Source organism: Cajanus cajan, chromosome 5, assembly GCF_000230855.2.
Source record: "Cajanus cajan strain Asha chromosome 5, NIPB_CcT2T_4, whole genome shotgun sequence".
NCBI classification, from domain to species: Eukaryota; Viridiplantae; Streptophyta; class Magnoliopsida; order Fabales; family Fabaceae; genus Cajanus; species Cajanus cajan.
Window position 1 is genome coordinate 72,384,342 of NC_138521.1, and position 18,928 is coordinate 72,403,269.

The 18,928-nt window shown below is 30.5% G+C and overlaps 3 protein-coding genes across 6 annotated transcripts; 2 read left to right on the plus strand and 1 right to left on the minus strand.

Annotated features, from left to right (window-relative positions):
• The first annotated feature begins 5,153 nt into the window (after positions 1-5,153).
• Positions 5,154-6,788, plus strand: LOC109811416 (U-box domain-containing protein 35). The gene is made up of 5 exons (XM_020375170.3): positions 5,154-5,333; positions 5,420-5,668; positions 5,757-5,881; positions 5,961-6,067; positions 6,142-6,788. The coding sequence occupies exons 2-5, from the start codon at positions 5,434-5,436 to the stop codon at positions 6,380-6,382; spliced, it is 708 nt and encodes a 235-aa protein (XP_020230759.1). The 5' UTR covers positions 5,154-5,333; positions 5,420-5,433; the 3' UTR covers positions 6,383-6,788.
• A 1,947-nt stretch (positions 6,789-8,735) lies between these two features.
• LOC109811414 (U-box domain-containing protein 33) lies at positions 8,736-10,680 on the plus strand. Its single transcript, XM_020375168.3, has 4 exons — positions 8,736-9,441; positions 9,714-9,832; positions 9,904-10,019; positions 10,106-10,680. Exons 1-4 carry the CDS (start codon positions 9,045-9,047, stop codon positions 10,221-10,223), a joined length of 750 nt encoding a protein of 249 aa, XP_020230757.1. The 5' UTR covers positions 8,736-9,044; the 3' UTR covers positions 10,224-10,680.
• A 1,780-nt stretch (positions 10,681-12,460) lies between these two features.
• LOC109811350 (serine/threonine-protein kinase D6PKL1) lies at positions 12,461-16,196 on the minus strand. Of its 4 annotated transcripts, none has more exons than XM_020375071.3 (3): positions 15,982-16,196; positions 14,325-15,386; positions 12,461-13,446 (listed from the first exon to the last, which is right to left on the minus strand). In XM_020375071.3, exons 2-3 carry the CDS (start codon positions 15,299-15,301, stop codon positions 12,567-12,569), a joined length of 1,857 nt encoding a protein of 618 aa, XP_020230660.1. In that variant the 5' UTR covers positions 15,302-15,386; positions 15,982-16,196; the 3' UTR covers positions 12,461-12,566. The 4 variants fall into 4 exon arrangements, with proteins under 4 accessions (XP_020230660.1, XP_020230661.1, XP_020230662.1 ...); XM_020375072.3 differs by having other exon boundaries at positions 14,325-15,430; XM_020375073.3 differs by having other exon boundaries at positions 15,734-16,196.
• Positions 16,197-18,928: the final 2,732 nt, after the last annotated feature.

Below are 18,928 nucleotides of genomic sequence, written 5' to 3' on the forward strand. Positions count from 1 at the left end.
AAATACTATTTCTGATATTGATTATAGAATAGAATGAAAATAATATATTGTTTTTTATTATCCTTAGAAATTGATATTTTAATATTTACAATATTAATTGTTTTTAATTTTAATTATTTTTATATATTTTTTTGTTTCAACTACGTATATTTTTAAGTTAATTATCGTTCAATCTACTTTTTACATATTAAAATTTAATTTCTTTCAATATACATATCCTCTACAAAACTACAACTATGTATACTTATCATGCTTCTTCATTTTATTCTCTCTAAGTTATTAGGTCCAGATTCTTTTATATAAATTATGCATATTTTTACAATTTACTCTCCAAGTATTTTTTAAAGTTGTATTTAAAATTGCATTTACAGATTTTAAAAATTAGTCTAATACACGAGCGTTATACTTTGTAGTTAAGAAAGAAAAAAAAAAGACTTCAAACGTCATTATTTTCAGCAGATAAAAAATATAACAATAAGTAAAAGGCCTTTTTTCCAAGGTATGAGTCATGTTATTGTGATATGTTGTTGCAAATTGGATGATGGATGGACCTCCAACAATACCATGCATTGGCTACTTAAGACCAAGTGATTGTATGATCATGCCCCACCCACCAATTAATTGACTTGTTAGAATCATGCACTGTTGTCAAATTAACAACACGAAGGAAAAAAAAATAAAGTGAGGGGAAAAAAAACAGAAAGAAAAAAGGGTTAATAGTACGCATGCATGCACCTAAAAAGTAAAGGCCAACTAAAAGCACGTTATAAGATTAAGATAGCTTCAAGTAAAACTTCATATGAAGCAATCAATTCTGAGCGTGGTTCCAAGTGAAAGTTACACCATGTTGTTTCCGAATTAACGCGAATCCCCACTGATAAATCGTTAAGGCAACACATGTTTAGTTCTACGTGAAATTCATTCTACATCCAAAATTGATTATGAATTAAGAATAACTATTAGTCATTTTTTCGTTGTAAAAAATTTATATTATGTTAATTATAAAAACATATGAACATGAATGAGATCTGATCATCAAAATCAATTCGAACACGCACTTCTTATCTTCAATTTCTTTATGATCAGTGTGTATGGATCGGTGCCCTTTTAAACATTTGAACATGTGTCCTTCTCATAAATTGATTTACATCATTCATCCTTTGGAATATAGCACTAAACTTCTCTTGCCCCACACATTCATTATCATCACTGCATGTCTCTTTATGAATTAATGTTCCTTTTCATCATATACGACACGTTAAGGACGAGTTCTAAGTCATGACATTCTGTGCTGACGTTTTGACCTACTTATGGTGAATTCAAATAACAAATAATTATTTTCATAATTTTAAAGGCTAAAATTGATTTTTGGGTATTATCTAAATATATTATATATAATTATCAAACTTCAAAGAATTGAAATTTTTAATAGTTGTTGGAAAAATTAAACAAAATAAAACTTAATATCAAAATGTTTAAAGATGTTGAAAAAAATAATTAATTATCAAAAAGTAATTATAATTTAGAATAAATTACACATTTAGTTACTCTATAATTATAGGATTACTTTAAATTGAATATATATGGAATCACTTGATTTTATATTTATGATTTTCAAAATATTAACAAAAGAAGATCAACTTGTTGAAATGTATATCTTTTAAAATTATTTGTGTTCATTTCTTCTATCTTTGAACTAATGACAATCACGATATTACAAATGAGATTAATTTGTGATCCGTAACTAGCAATGGCATGACAAAAATTAATATACCTTTCAAAGCCTTGATCTTGACTCTTGCATTTGTGACAGAAGTGCCGGCCTATACACGATATTGGATCATGACTGAGTCTAAGAGAAGCGAAGTCAAATAACGTAGGATTTGGATCAAAAAATTTCAGTGGGAAACTAGATCAGAATCGGGAAAGCATAGAAACTTCCTACGAAACAAATGACAAACGTTGTACTCATTCACATTCTGCAGTTTCAGTATTACAGATTTAAATTCATCTGTGCCAAAACGTTGACAGATCCAAAGGAAATAAATCAGTCAAAGATATTTTTTTGGATGGGAGGAAATGATGCAATATAAATCTAGTAGAATAACAAAGCTTGAATAATTTAAAGGAAGACTTGTCATATAAAATTTTGATGTCACAACGAGTACGAACACTTTTATACGGTGCAAATTAGTTATGAGGGTGATATTGAAATTGGAACCATGCAACCACGTCATTGACTCTTTGGGAACTTTGAATCAATAATGGGGGATATAAATATATGCAACCATTCTCGTCATACATTTTGACTTTTCATAACTTGGCGTGGAATGCCACAATTCTCAATCGTTTGTTTTTTCATTCAACAAACCAATGCAACAAAAACAATAAAACAATGTCCTTTATAACCTGTTTGAACATGAGAATTTTATTTAAATGTTCATATATTCAATCAAATTATGAAAACTATAAATAATTATGCCTAAATTTTACTGAAAAATGCTTCTTCAATAACTTTTTTATATATGCATCGGATTCGAACTTTACTATAAGATGTTTACAACTATTAATGTATATTTAATTGATTGAAAACAACTTTATATAAAATAAAAATTTTATTGATTCAACCATCAATTTATAATTATATATTATTTAATTTTTTATGTCTAATTTTATCGTAAATTAATAATAATAATAATAATAATAATAAGGTATAATATAATTATTTATATACAAATCAAATGATTCATATTTAAATATATCTTACATTAATTTTGATGTATATAATGAGACATCAAATAATATTTAATTAATATAAATTTTGTAACACGATCCGTATGAAATAAACTTTAAATATGGGGATTAGTTTTAAGATAAAATTATTCACTTAAAAATAATTAAATAATATAATAATATTTGTATTCATATAAATCTAAGTCAATAAACGAGATTTATAATATTATTTGTTAATATTTAATTTATAATAAAGAGTGTATTAGACTAGGATTTCAATGAATTTTTTTTTAAAAAATTATTATGAAAAGGTGTTGTGGTATTTCAATAATACTTTTTTAATATAAAAAAGTTATGTGATATATAATTAGAATTTTTTTAAAATTCTGTCAAAATTTGGTGTGTTCAATTAAAATAATCATAATTTTTTTTAGAAATCCATCTAAATTTAGTGATATTTTATTAATACTTTTTTAATATAAAATTAAAGTCATGGATATATAATTAGAATTTTTTTAAAAGTCCGTCAAAATCTAGTGTATTCAATTAAGACAATCAGAATTTTTTCTGAAATTCATCTAAATCTTGTGGTATTTAATTGAGATTTTTTTACTTAAAAAAATCTATTGATATTCAACAATATAGAAATTTCAATGAATTATTTTTAACAATAGATTTTATATAAAAAAATTTAGTATAATTTACATATAATTCATTCATCAAATAATTTCATTAAAATATTTGAGATTTCGCATGACAATTTTCTTTTTTTATTTCTACTCTTCTTTTTTTTTTTCTCGTCATTCATGTTTCTCTCTCTTTTTTTTTCTCAATTTCATTTTCTCTATTTTATTTTCTTCTTTTTTTATTTATCTTTTTTCTTCTTCGTCTCATATTCTTTTTATCTCTTATTTTTCTTTCTCTTTGTTTTTCTTTATTTTCTATCTCTTTTCTCTCTTTATATTCATCTCTCTCAATCATCTCTTATTCTTCTTTGAGTATATTTCTTTTAATCTATCAATTAATGTATAATTTATTAATATTTATTTTTTAATTATGAAATATTTAAAATGAATTTTTATTATTAAATATTATTTATTGTTAAAATTTTAAAATTATTAAAATTTAACCATTTAATAAAATTTAATATTAAAATATAAAATTTTGAAACATATATTAAATAGACTTTATAGGTCAAAGTAATGACCTTCAAAATAAAAATGAAAATTTCAATTTACATCACACATTTTTAAGAAATGTGTAATTGAGAGGATAATAAGTATTTTTAAATTACGCTTCACAATTTTTAAGTTATGCTCTCTATTTCTATTTAAGATATAAGTTGAATTTATAATAACATGTAGCACTATATAATTTTCTTTGTAAAGAATTTCATTATAATAAAGACTATAATTTTGAATATATTGTTTATACTCAAGTGCATCAAAAAGAATATTTCAATGTATTAAGAATTAGTATAATTTAAGATATGTGAATAAATGTCAGTTAGAAGGACATTAAAATCAATTATTTGTCAAAAAGATAGAAATAATTATTTGTCAAAAGATAAAAATTTATGTTAATTTTATTTTTCTTTATTATTTATTTTTATATTTTTTTTATTAAATCTTATAGTATTACAAATTCATATTTTCATTTGAAGTCCATATAATTATTTAAAATTTTATAATATAAATTCATCAAAATTCATTAAAATTTAAATTAGAAAGTCTTGATTAAAATTTAAATTTTTTTAAAAAAAATTTAAAAAAATCATGACATTCTTCTAAAATATTTTAAAATTTATTAAAACTGACAAAATATTTTCATACTAAGATTATCTATCAAAATCTCAATCTAATAGATGTCTGATTAACCGAATTACACCGTCTCCAAAAATAACATATATAAATCACATCAACCTAATTTACGGTATATAGAAATTGTTCAGCTCCCAGTACCACATGTGGCTGCTTAGTGCATTTGTTAGTCTTTTTTTTTTTCTCTTCCTTTTTTACCTTTTCTCTCATTCTTTTAAGCACGTGTTCTCATCAACTTAATACTAATTTATGGGTTTAATAACACTTTTTTTTTCTCACAGAAATATTAAGGTTTAACTAACTCTTCTTTGGAATGGGTCAAAATAGGACCATTTCACGTGTATATGTATATTGTAAAAATAATACATTTTTAAAACAAATATTTATGTACATATTTACTAATACAAAATTTAAAATTGATTGACAAATTAAAAACATTAAAAATTTGTAAATTCAACAGGTGCGACGAGTTACTACAGTAATTTTACAAATAGAAAAATAAAATTAAGCCGGTTAGTCAAGATTAAAAGAAGTCAAAGTTGATGTTTCCGATTAGAGATGACCAAACATATATGTTTCCTAGTTTAAGATAGATAGTTTTTGTTTTTTTTAAGATTTTCCAGGATCTGCAAAACATAATATTCTGCCAAAAGTAAAAATATCCTTCCTTCACATGGCAGGTATATTGATTGAAACAGCAAAAAGAACAAACCTGCGTCATAAGCGTTTCTTTCATACTTTGCAATAAAATTTTCATTCATTCGCTTCGACCTTATAAAGGTAGGTAGAAAACTCTCTCATCATAGTTTATTACCTTGATAACTGAACAACATGTGATGCATGTAAATTCTTGTATTGTCTTCTAGTAAGTTCTAAACCCATGGACAACTATGGCTATAGAAGCAGCAGCGTGTGTGAGATAGAGGAGGAAGAAGACGACAAGCATGATAATAAGGCTATTGGCACCATTCACGGTGAAGAAGAAGATTGTGTTTATGTAGCAGTTGGCAAGAGCCACACTAGCATGGACGCTCTCTCTTGGACACTCAAGCAATTGGCCACCCAATCTACCATCATACACGTGTTCCCTCAGATCAACCACATTCCTAATCCATGTAAGTTGTAACAATTTCACTCTTTCTTCAAGCAGATATTCAAATATAATTTGCACATGGATCTAAAGATGTTTCTGTGTGATGACAGTGGGAGTAGGAATGATTCCAAGGAATCAAGTGAGCGGTGAGCAGGTGGAGAGTTATATTGCACAAGAAAGGGGAAAGAGGAGAGAGCTCCTTCAGAAATTCCTACAATCCTGCACTAATTCCAAGGTACCAATGGAATCAAACCCTTATTCAATATTCCATAGAAATTAACCAAGAAATAAAGCAACAAAATTATTCAGAACAGGTTAAGGTAGACACCATCCTGATTGAGAGTGACTTAGTTGCAAAGGCCATCCTCGACCTCATTCCCATTCTTCAAATAAGAAATCTAGTCATTGGAGTCAACAAAAGGTACACTACTCTGACCATAGCAAAAGCATTATTTAATTCATATTTGAGCAATCACATTTAATTTGGATGAACAGAAAATCAAAATCAAGAAAAGGGAATAGCATAGGCGATCAGATACTGCAGAGTGCACCACAAAATTGCAAGGTGAGAATTATTTGTGAGGGGAAGGAAGTAAATGAGAAGAGGATGTCACCCTCTCCACAGGCTTTTACCACTCGCACCTCTGCTAATGATAATTCCATAACTAACAAAAAAGAAGATCAACAACATGATTCTGTTTCATGCAGCATTTGTTTCATACCAAAGTTTAAATGATTAGTGTGGTTGAATTGCGGCAAGGTCAAAGGGATGTGGCTCATTCAAGTTCTTTGACTAGTAATGAATTATTTTGAGATTTTAATAATGAAGATGAAAATTTAGTTTACCAATACAGAGTTTGGTTGGGCTGCTAATAATGATTTTATATTTTACCGATGGTAGTCCTAAACCCTATTGTAATATAAACTGTAAAGTTAATTGGGTCCATTATTTGTGAAAAAATAGGGGGAAATTTTCACTTTTATATATAGCAACGTTTTTAGCTAGAAGGAAACTAGAATCTATGTGTAGAATCTCAGTGTAATGTAGAGAAAAGAATGAGAATTTTGCTTTGCTACTGACTAGGTTTTTTCTCCCCAATGTTGCACATATTGTATTATGAGAAATTTTTTTTTTGGGTTAAGTTATAAATAAAAATTACGAGATTAAAGACTTAATTATATATTTTTTAATTTAGAAAATTAAAATTTTCTAAATAGTTCAGGAATCTTCGACTCAAATTTTAGAACCAAGTCAAGTTATGGGAACAAGATCTACTCTCTCATTGAATATCAAACGGAAACTCTAACCCATTAGATATTATTCACATCGTAAGTCTAAATATTAATTCATTATTATAATTAAAATACCATAATATTACTTTTTATAATTTAAAGTAATTTAATTATTAAATAATACTAATAATCCACACAACATATATAATTAACGAAAATCCTAACAGTTCTTGGATGACGTTTCTCATGGATCGAACTAGTCTTGATATTCCATTAAACTTTGTTTTGTTGTTTTCCTTACCCTTTGCATTTGTTCTTTCACCCCTTGTCAAATATGATTTTTGTCTGTATAGAATGGCGTTTCCTAGCCAAAATACAGTTTACGTACGATCTTTTCCGAATTGTTATCTTGGTTACGTCAAGATGAACGGCAATTTCTGTTATCATTGTAGTGTCAAAAAATAATTATTTTAGTGTTACGTAATCTCCCTTATACGACAGCGAACGCATCGATAATAAAAATATTGTTCATATATATTATCTAAGCATATGTGATTTGACTTTGTTGGAGATATGTGTCCCAAAAGGCATATTCGCTCATGGTTCTCACTTGTGAAGTAATATACATATATATATATATATATATATATATATATATATATATATATATATTTTAATATATAAGAGGAGCTATAAGTACAAACTTGAATAACAAAAGAAAGTTAATTATATTAAAATGCATGCAAATATGAAAAAATAAATCTAAGAAGGAAGTGAATTATAAATAAAAATGCCCTTCAATAATGAAAAATCTCTTTTAGCAAGATTATCAATTATTTGATTAATTTTTTTAAGATACGAAAACAATCAATATGTTAATCTAAATTGACCGTACACTACTTTAATACAATAATCTCTTAATAATTTAAAAACGAGTCAAAAAACATGATAAAATCATTTCATAAACTAATAAACATAAACAGTTTATGGAAATTAGGTTTATTTTCATTAATATAGTTTTTTTAATAGAAATTAAAGTGTTAATTATAAACACTATAAATTTATATTAATAAAGTGTTAAGAAATCGAAAATGTTCTTCTTAGTCTAATTGTGCGTGTGACTGAAGATCAAGCAACAAAGTCATGCGAAACTATTAGATAGTTTTATTTTCCATGTTATGAAATTGAGACTAAATTTATTATAAATTATTTTTCTTATGGAATATTTAATGACAGTTTAATCAGTCGCTAAATGAGACTGATAACATGTGCTAGCTAGTAGGTGACCAACTTTGCGACTGATAATGCTGAGATGCAATTATCGCTATTGGTTATTAATATTGAACCTATCAGTTTTGAGGGTGTTATGAAAAAAATGTGAGGAGAGAAGCAAAGAAAGAATTGAAAGCCATTGAAAGAAATCAAACCTTGCGAATTAGTTAAACTAGCAACAATGAATAAGCAACCAATAGTTGTTAAGAGAATGCTTAAAGTGAAACACGAGTCTGATGTATTAGTTGCAAAATACAAAGGAAGATTGATTGTGCAAGGGGTTCTTATGGGGAGCGATCTCGGATTACTGAAAGGTTTTTGCAATTGTAACAGTGAGATTGGTGGGTAGCACTAACTAATTCCAAAGGGTGGTAGCTGTTTTAACTAAATTCCACACCCCTTTAATTCTAATTGCCTAATTTCATGAGTCTATAAACATTATTATCTTCTTCTCCCTTCACTTTAAATCTGAGGTTAATGGGACACATGAACCTCAGATTTAAAATAGCTATTGGGACAGTGTTATGGTTGTTAAGTGAAGAATACCTTGAAGACTAGTCGATGTGCAACTATTTGGTTGAGCATAAATATACATGTATTCAGTAAATATACTTTCATTCTCTTTTGGATCGTTCCATGGGTTATACATGTTGAATATTTGAGTCAACTTAGACTCTTAAGTGCCACGGTATACAACATAACCAACGTGTACGCTATATTTAATCCAATAAAAATCTGCACTCTAGTCTATCTTGTTATTTCTGCCATCTAGTTTTAGTTTCTCTAGCCTTCTAGCTTCCTCCAAATTAATTGATAACAGGCAACCCTCCATCGATCCAATTCACAACCCAACCAATTAGTTGGAGAAAGCAAACATCGTAACATAACATAATATGTCATCAACAAGATCATGGGACCATGATGAGTGCATGCGCTACGATACAGATGAAGAAAGCTCGATCTGCGGTTGCGGTTTTATAGGGTTCAAGAGAAACCAAGTGATAGATTGCAGCCTCAGCCAGAGTGAGATAGAAGAAGATTCAGAAGAGTTGTTTGAGATCAATCTGAATAAGGAGCCTTTGGCTTTGGATACAATAAGAGAAGACTGCGAGAGCACCGTGTTCTCTCTTGACATTAACAAGGCCAAAGATGTTGTTTATGTGGCAGTTGGCAACGACGGAGATTCAAGCATGGAAGCTCTTTCATGGGCCTTGAAGCATGCCGTGACACCCTCGGCCACCGTTTGTCTCCTACACGTTTTCCCTCAAGTCAACCTCATCCCAAGTCCATGTAATTAGTTCCTTTTCTCCTCTTTTTGTCTTTCTCTTCGATGCTATATGCTGATAGTCAAACAAGTCACTTTCCCCGTATAAAATGGGTTACTATTTGTTTGTTTGTACTTGACTTACAAACCCAGAAATATGTAACAGTTTTAATTAATAATTTGTTGCTTTATCATGCCCAGATTAATGTTCTTAATTAATTGAATATTATAGATCAGCAACACCCATTTTTTCTGTTTGGTATTTATTATACTGTGTTCAATGTTTAATAATGTACAGTGGGAAAAATTCCAAGGAGTCACGTAAATCTAGAGTATGTTAACATGCACTTGACACAAGAGAGAGGCAAGAGGAAATTACTCCTTCAAAAGTTCATTGACCTCTGCGTTGATTCCAAGGTAAAGAAATCCATCCTTAATTTGCTTGAAGATGGATTCTAATGATAGTGACATTAATTACTATTGTACAGGTTAAGGTGGATATGATGCTTATTGAGGGTGACAACATTGCTAAAGCCATCATGAACCTTATTGGAAATCTTAATATAAGGAAATTGGTGGTTGGAATTGGCAAGTCTAATTTAAGGTACCGTGTTTGCGATCCATATATGTGCATGACACTAAATTCATAGTAACAGCATTTTCTAATTGCTTTGTTATTTGGATGGGTAGAAAATCTATGAGTAGAAGGCAAAATGCCATAGCGGCCAAGGTATTAAAAAATGCACAGGAAAGCTGTGACATAAAAATCATATGCGAAGGAAGAGAAGTGATCGACCAGATGATTTGATTGCACTTCGTCACGCTCCATTGACGATCGGAGTTCAAGAGTTTCACAGGAAAAAGATGAATCCCGTGGATCTGTCCCACTTAAGCATTTTATGTCCAGTTCGTTATGGTTATTTAGGTTCATCACCTACATGAGATGAGTAAATATTAAATATGTATACGAAGGAAAAGGAGGAAGAAGAAGAAGAAAAAGTGCTAGTGATTAAGTTTGCTCTCATTAATATATTCTTAGTTTAATATATCAATTTGTTAGTTCAAATATTATAGGGTTTTTTTTTATTCATCAGAAAGTTAAACAAGCAAAACATAAAGAAACTAGTGGAACCTAGTACTAGTCGAATATTATTACAGGTTTAAATTAATACAAGAACGATGTAATTGTATCCTGACACTATCATACACCAATGGTGTGTATCAAATTTTTATATCTATGAAATTATCTAACACTGTGGTATAAATTCAAACATTTTATATCAATAATTTAATTAAATTAAAGTTATACTGATACTAGCGAATAAAAGGTATTTTATACCTCTGAATTATTTTTAAAAATAATAAATAATAAAAATTATATAATAGTAGGCTGTTATTAAAAATATAGGAGATGACTATTTATGAAATGAAAGAAGTTTAGAAAGTAAAATATATGTGATCAGTGAATTAAAAATAGTTATAAAAAGAGAAAATGATTCAAGAAATGTGTATAGAAAAAGTTTATCGTTATTATTATTGTTATAAATTATAGATAAACAAATATAACAACTTTTATTTTGCAGTGAATTCTTTTTTAGATAAGTGATTAATGAATAGAATAGTAGAATGTACAATATAACTTCGTAAAAAAAATCAATTTGTAAGTATTAAAATCAGTAAAATAGATATGATAACTTTTTCCAAAGGTATTTTTGATAGTGAAGGGATAGGGGCAAAGGGAGGGGGGACCTTCAGAGGTTATAATGCCCCCCTCCCCCAACCCATTTTTTTTAAAATGTGTCAAAATTACTTAAAAGAATATTTTTGGATCTCTCTAAATTTTTTTAAAAAAAAATTATAGATTGATATATAAAAATTATCGTATTAGTATATGCTTATGAAAAAAGAGAAATATATATAAAATTGATATATAATATAATAAAAAAAGAGATAAAAAGAAGTATAAATAATAATAAAATATTTATAATATCAGAATATTTGCATATGAATATTTAAAAAAAAAAAGCCTAAAAAACATAATGTTCTGGCTACGTCCCTGATGAAGGCTTTTTGTTTTCTTGAATCTGTTAGGCTAAAAATATACCGGTTACCGGTTATATTACGCAGAACCCAATTAGTTAAAAAAGGAAATTAGCTTGTACGTATACCAACCATTAAAACATATGGATATAAAATTTTGGATAAAATGAACACTGTCTGTACATTTACCTTATATGCGTCTACCTGACTCCATATTAAGAGATGAATGTGTTTGCCTGAAACATGATTTCTCGACTGTTGAAAACACAATTCAAGTATAACATACAAACTCTTGTCTCTTTTCACTGGATACAATGGTGATAACTGATAATGAATGGAATCATTAACCTTACACAAACAACGAAAACCCTTCATTACTAGGTCAATCGCAGCTCCAATGGTTTAATCCCACCCATGAACATCATTTATTATTCAATTGACCACATATACATTTCATCTATTAACAAAACCTTAAAATGGTATTATTGGTGGTTCAAATAGATGAACAGATTGTTACATCGTAATATTTTCTATTAAATTGACTAATATATATATATATATATATATATACACACACGTGTGTCAGAGAGATAAGCATTGAAAACTGAAGTAAACAAAAAAATAAAATAAAAATAACACCAACTGTGAAGAGAGAATACAAATGCGCAATGCAATTGTACCGAACATTTGCAACGACAATTACCTGTCTGCATGTATGGCGGCGAGGCTTAGCACTCAAATGGGAGCTGTTACAAACCGTATAGTGCCCACCTTTTGAAAGTATTGCAAAGGAGAAAATAAACTATCTAAACCATTATACATTCTAGTTGATGTTCATGTCTATAGAGGAGTGTATTTTGCCTTTTCCACATTTCCCACTGGTTTCCTAAAGCCCAAATTCCCAAGGCATTGTCGGTTAGTAGGGAAAATTTCTTTGAAACCTCGGACATGACAGAGAAGCCATGCATTAATTATGCATACAAATATAAAAATAAAACTGCAAAAAGCCAATAAAAACAAACATACAATTTCTCATCATCGGTTCCTTAAACATCGAAAAAACAGTTCCTCCCCTAACAGAAACCTTTTGGAGTCAATGTTGTATATATCCCTAGAAGAAATCAAACTCAAGGTAATTATCAGAACCTTTCTGATTAGGTATTGACATATGATGTACAGCCTTTTCGCTGGCTGATGAAGCTGGGGAAGGTATCTTCTCAAACTCCACTGGCTTTGGGATCTCTGGCGGGGTAGCACACCGGATCAATGCCCAATTCACACCTTCAAAAAAGGGATGTTGCTTAATCTCAGTAGCACCTCTTTTATATGCCAATCTGTGCTGAGGTTCCTTTACAAGCAACCCCCTTATAAGATCCCTAGCAGCAAAACTTACAACAGGTGCTTCTGGAAACCGCAGAGGCTGGCCTACAACATTAAACAATGTAGCACGGTTTCCAGATCCCTTGAACGGTGTTTTCCCAAACAACAGCTCATATAGAAAGATTCCAAAAGTCCACCAATCAACTGCACTCCCATGACCCTCACCCTTGATTATCTCAGGAGCCAAGTACTCGTGTGTTCCAACAAATGACATAGACCGCGCATCAGTAGGCTCTGCAATGAGCTCCGGTAATGGACTCACTTGGTTGCCAATTTCAGTTTTGGGTTTCCGTTCCTTCTTTGATTTGCTAGAAAAGAGCCGGGGTGAAAAGCATGTAGTAGGAGCAACACAGGATGGCTGGATGCAGGAAGGTGGCTCGATACATGCAGGCTGGACACAATATCCAGGATTCTTTCTTACAGGCTCAGAATCCATTGATGAGGTCTTAACAAGGGTTGGACTAACAGCACAACGGAGGGAAAGGTCAAAATCAGAGAGCATAATATGTCCATCATCCCTAACAAGGACATTTTCTGGCTTGAGATCACGGTAGACAATCCCAAGCATGTGGAGGTACTCCAAAGCTAACAGGACCTCTGCCACATAAAATCTGCGAGAGGAAATTAACAGTTGCAACCATCAAATTAAATTATGATCATGGCCAAATTAGGTTAGACCACCCAAAAAGATAAACAAGAAAAGAATCAAGACCAGGTGTAAGGGGTATCAGACATTGTACTAGAATCCTAGAATAGGAAATAAAAGAGAGCTGTAGTTAAATTAAGTTGTTTCATTATTATAATTACAATTAAGATTTGTACCTGGTTTATTTTCTCACAAGCAAGCTTCTACAACTGCATTTAGGTTTAAACCCCAGTTTCATTGCTTGAAGACACCCATTATTCAACTTCCCACAATTACATTAATTCATCTGAAGTTTCAAAGATTGTCTTTTGCTGTTTTTGTTGCTACTTATTTTGTTTGGACATTTCAGAAGAATTAAAGGTCATCCATAACAAACAAAATAACTTGTTATCAGGTCAAAGTCAAACATTGTCTAGAATAATAAATTATTTGACTTAATAGGCAACTAAATAAAGAAAACTGGTAGCATGATCAACAAATGAAACAGATGACAAGTTAGACATACATTTGTGTAATGTTTGACATTACACGTATTGGATCCCAGGCTCAAAACTCAATATTGGCTCATGACTACCATCCAAGTAATCAAAGCATAGAATTAGAATTCAATGAATTGCCCAGGGAAATTTCAAAAATGATAGAAAAAGAAAATTAAGGTGATTGTAAGCACAATATCTAGAAACAGGGTATGATGCTCTAATGTGAATATGTAATTATGTAAAGACTCAAACATAGCTTTTTTTTTACCAAGCCTATAGCAACAAGACACTGAGAATTGAATAGAGACATGTATTACAGCCAGCAAGAATGAAACAAAATAAAGAATTTTTAAGTTTAACATACTTCACTGCTTGCTCGGGAAAATACTTCCCTGGCTGCCTCTGCCTAAGAGTATGCAAGTCTCCACCTGGGCAGAATTCCATTACCAAACATGAGAACTTCTCTGTGTCAAAATGGGTATACAGAGTTGGGAGGAAGGGGTGGTCCAACGACTGCAGTATTTCTCTTTCTGTCTGGGCACGGAGTAGTTTTTTACGACTAGCAAGGGATCCTTTGTCCATTACCTTCATTGCAAAATAACACTTAGTTCCACTCAATTCAGAGAGATATACACTGCCAATATCCCCACAACCCAACCTCTTCAGTAGTCTGAAATGACCTAAACCCAATGACCCATCCCTAGTTCGAATAGCTTGAATAGCTTCCCATCTCAAATCATTTGCCTTGTGGGGCTTGTTAATGCCACTACTAAAACTGCTACAAGAACTTTCATCACTCATATCACTGCTTGTACTTCCTCTGCAAATACTGCTCTTACCACTCTCAACAAAATCAGCTCGATCACTAATCTTGGCACTTCCACTAGTCTTTGCAAGACTGCTAGCCCCATCGCTAACTTTAGCAGAAACAAAACTGCTCTTCACACTTCCATATTCTGATGTCTTTCTTTCTTTGTCAGTAAAGCTTTCCTGCAAGCCTTTGCTCTCATTACCAGCACGGTCAACTTCTCCAGATGCTGGGTCAATAACAGGTACAAAAGCACCAGAAGGTCCAGAACCACGTTTACTACTCAAGGAATCAGCAGACCCCTTTGGTTTTGATATTCCCAACTTCTTGTTTTCCGAAGTTTCCCCAGTTTTCTGCTTGGATGCGCTTTGCATGGAGTTCAATGAACTTTCGGAAGCAGCCAGTTCAGGTTTGCCTGTCTTCTGAGCCTGCAGTGAACTAGGCTTGTTGTCTTTTGTTTCTACAGTTTGGATCCCTGACAGCTTCTGATGGTGTTTCGGGGGAGCCACAGCGCTAGTTTTAGAGTCCATCATAGACGATAAACAGTTTCAGTGGAGATCAAATATACCAAATCCATGGCTGAGCATCCATTTAGTTCTTCAACAATTAAAAAACAACCTAGCAAGCACGTCAATACCATCAAGAAGTTGTCAGCCATTTAACTGCAGAAAGATATGGAAAACATGCTAGGTTTAACAATAATCTTTGTACAGTGATTGATCTACCAATCTATTACCAAAGAAGCAAGTGATAAGCAACAATACACTCAGCGTAAAAAAACAAACAGATTCAGTAATCAATAAAACAACACAACTGCGTGATATATTAAAACATCTAGATTCTAGACCCACACGTAATCAAAACACCAACGGAAACCTCAAATACTAATACCCATGAACAAATAGTGACACGACAACCTATGACCCGGTTGGTGAACAAATTCCTTATATCCTGAAAAGACTAACCCTTGTGGCGTAAAAGTTGATGCAGAGCATGGTGAAATTAGTAAAGCACAAACAGTGGCCAAGAGTTGTTGGAGAAGAAAAAGGTAGGGTAAGAGTGAAATATTTTGAAGGGAAAAATAGGGTGAAGAGAAAGGTGGTTTAGAGGGAAATCTGGAGCAGATCCGAAAGGGGGTAGCGGAGGGAGATGGAGAAAGTGAAAGTAGAGAGAGGAGAAATGCAAAGAATGAAAGGAGAGGCAAAAAGAATACCTAATTTGAAGGATGTTGGCAATGGGGAAAACACTGTAGAGAAAGAGAGAGAGAGAGAGAGAGGAGTCAAAGGTAAAGCTTATTTTTTTGTGATGCAAATGCAAATGCAATGATTTCATTGGTTTTTTCCTTTTGCTCCAAATAACTTCTCAAGCTCCTGCACCTCTCCATCATGCCGCTGCCCAAATAGTGTCAAAATTCTTTACTATTACAAACAGAATTAGTTTTTTTTATCCAATAACCAAAATTGTGGAAGGGTCAAGAAAATAAATAGTTCTCCGATACAAAATATTAGTTATTATGATTATGTTTGCATGAAATCATATGATGGAAACAGAAATTCGACATCAAGATTTTGACTACCAAACTGGGTGCCTACTTTTCAATTACAGGCAATAAAAAATAAAAATCACTAAAGATTTGTAAATAAAGAAAAACATTTAAGCATTGGACCCATGGTGGATGTGAATGTTTGGATTATCCAATGAAAAATAGAGGTGTATTAATGAATCATCCAAGCTATAAGTTTGGGTGGTCCATCTAACAACGGCCATTACTGCTTTTGATTGTGTGTGTAGTAAAAAGAAGGGGCTCCATATTAATTGTGAACATAGGAATTATGTGATGATAAAGAACACATAGGAATTATGTTCAAGTGATGTTGTAAATAGGAAAATCCTTCGTTTTTATTTACGAAATTTCCGTAATATTGTTATCGTAGCAATTAATTTCATTATTCTGATTGTCTTTGCTATACAAACCAAGAAGGGTCCAACTTCTAAATGCTAGCTATGTCAGATGGGACAAGGAATCACACAAGGATCACTCAAACCATATATCTCTATATGTGAGAGTGAGAGTGAAAAGACAGAGATTATGTTCTCACTATTAATATAAATGAGCCTTTTATCCAAAGAGTTATACTGAAAACCTAAGAAACTGATTGCACAAGAATAGAAAGTTTTAGCATAGTGGTTCTTTGGGTGTGTTTTTCTTCCTCATAATCAAAGTGGTTTAGATTCATTTCCCACATGAACCACCAACTAGCCAGAATACTTGAGTTTAATCTTTTTGGTGATTTAGATAATTTAAAGATAAAATTTATTAATATAACATTTTTCTACATCCTATTTTATACTTAAGAAAGAAACAAAAAGAAGTATAAAAATTATATCACTCTACTCATCATTATTTTCCAGAAAGCATTCAGGTCTCTCAATGGCACATCCACAAACACTTATTTAACCTTATTTTGTCAACCAGGATGAGATATGCAAGCAAAAGGGTGTCAAGTAAGCAAACACATAAATATGTTTAAATACAAAACAACTAACCTTTTTTACCTAAAAATTAGTTTATGGATATAAAGACTATAAAATTATTGAGATCTGTCACTATAACTGTTTGCTGTAATCTCCACTACAAACATTCAACAGCACATAGAAGCATCCCCCAGTACTCTATTTTTTTTTCCTTCAAGATATGACCAGGCATGTCCCTTTCAAACATCCATGAATTGTTTCTAAGGCTTTCTTTGTAACAACTTTTTTTTTTTTTTTTTTTTTATCGGTAATATATTATTTTTTTAGATTAGTTATATCGTGTCCGAACAGTTTGAGGCTTCATGTAACCCAAAAATGTCAATTAATCCATTTTGAGTAGGACTTTATTCAACCAATGCGTTGTTTGATTGTCAATTTCGTTGTCTAGTGTCATTGAACCATGCATGGGGGCAATGAAGAGGAGTTTGTGACTTTCAAGTTTCAACTTACGGAATTAATTCTATATCACAAAATAAAAATATGGAATTAAAATTTGGTTAAGCAGGTTTTCAATTGTCTTTATTATTATTTTTTATTCATAAATATTATTTACATTCTCTTCTAATGATTAATTTATATTTATGAAACGTGAATTCCGTTTGATATAAGAATTAAATGGGAGTACTAAATTGATTTTATGTTATAAAATTGATCTTAAAACTATTGAATCAATATGTTTGATTTTTCTTTTTATTATAAATATATTATTATTATTAACCAACCTTGATCTCAATCTAATTAAAAGCAAAGCAAGGACTTCACGTTTCTTTTCGTTCCTCTTTTGTCTTGTGTCACAAAAACACTTCATTTTCATTGTTTCTTGCATCTTCCCGGCCCCCTCCCCCATCAAAGCAAACTTGAAAGAGAAATTAAAATTAATTTATTATTGGTTAAATAAAACTTTATTTTGGGCAAATGTTATTTTTTTTTCTATATTCATTACGAGAAAATGCTAAAACTTTCAAACCTAGTCAAAATTTATATGAGTAAAAATTTTATTTGATCCATGAAAGATGATGGAGGTAGTCAATATGTTTTTGAAATATTTTTTTTGTAGTATTTGGTTCCCTAAATTTTAATTTTATTATGTAAATTCGACCTTCCGTTATATTAAGTTATTGACTCTATTAATTTCTTGAACAATTAGCAATTAAATGTTAGGCTAACACCTATTTTATTTTTTAATTGGTTGTTTTCTACCCTATTTATCTAATATAAATCATAATACAATGTTCAGATACTTTTCAATCAAGTAATGAATATTTTGTTATGTTTAAATATTCTATACCATGAGTACTTTAGTTAAAATAGAAGGTTATTATTAGATTTCATAAGATTTCCTATAGTTTAATTTTGTCCCAAACATCTTTAATTTCTTTATTTGTTTTGACTATAGGCTTAGGATTATAAATCTTAAATTATTGAATTTGGAGTTTAATGAAATAAGTGATCATTTTGAAAGATCTTAGACATGAATGCATCAATCAAATATGAGTGTTTCTACTATGTTTAATGAATTACAAAATTCCTCTAATAGAGAAAAAAAAAACTTAATGATAATGGAATTAGGTAGAAATAAATAAGTCATTTAAACGTCACCTTAGTTATTTTAAAATTAAATTAAA

Bases quoted from the DNA above. Each gene is read 5' to 3' on its own strand.
- LOC109811350 (XM_020375071.3), bottom strand. From the start codon at position 15,301: ATGATGGACTCTAAAACTAGCGCTGTGGCTCCCCCGAAACACCATCAG. The intron at 13,447-14,324 runs GTATGTTAAACT...TTCCTCTCGCAG, and splicing joins TTTCCCGAGCAAGCAGTGAA to ATTTTATGTGGCAGAGGTCC.
- LOC109811414 (XM_020375168.3), top strand. From the start codon at position 9,045: ATGTCATCAACAAGATCATGGGACCATGATGAGTGCATGCGCTACGAT. The intron at 9,833-9,903 runs GTAAAGAAATCC...ACTATTGTACAG, and splicing joins ACCTCTGCGTTGATTCCAAG to GTTAAGGTGGATATGATGCT. The intron at 10,020-10,105 runs GTACCGTGTTTG...TTGGATGGGTAG, and splicing joins ATTGGCAAGTCTAATTTAAG to AAAATCTATGAGTAGAAGGC.
- LOC109811416 (XM_020375170.3), top strand. From the start codon at position 5,434: ATGGACAACTATGGCTATAGAAGCAGCAGCGTGTGTGAGATAGAGGAG. The intron at 5,882-5,960 runs GTACCAATGGAA...TATTCAGAACAG, and splicing joins AATCCTGCACTAATTCCAAG to GTTAAGGTAGACACCATCCT. The intron at 6,068-6,141 runs GTACACTACTCT...TTGGATGAACAG, and splicing joins GTCATTGGAGTCAACAAAAG to AAAATCAAAATCAAGAAAAG.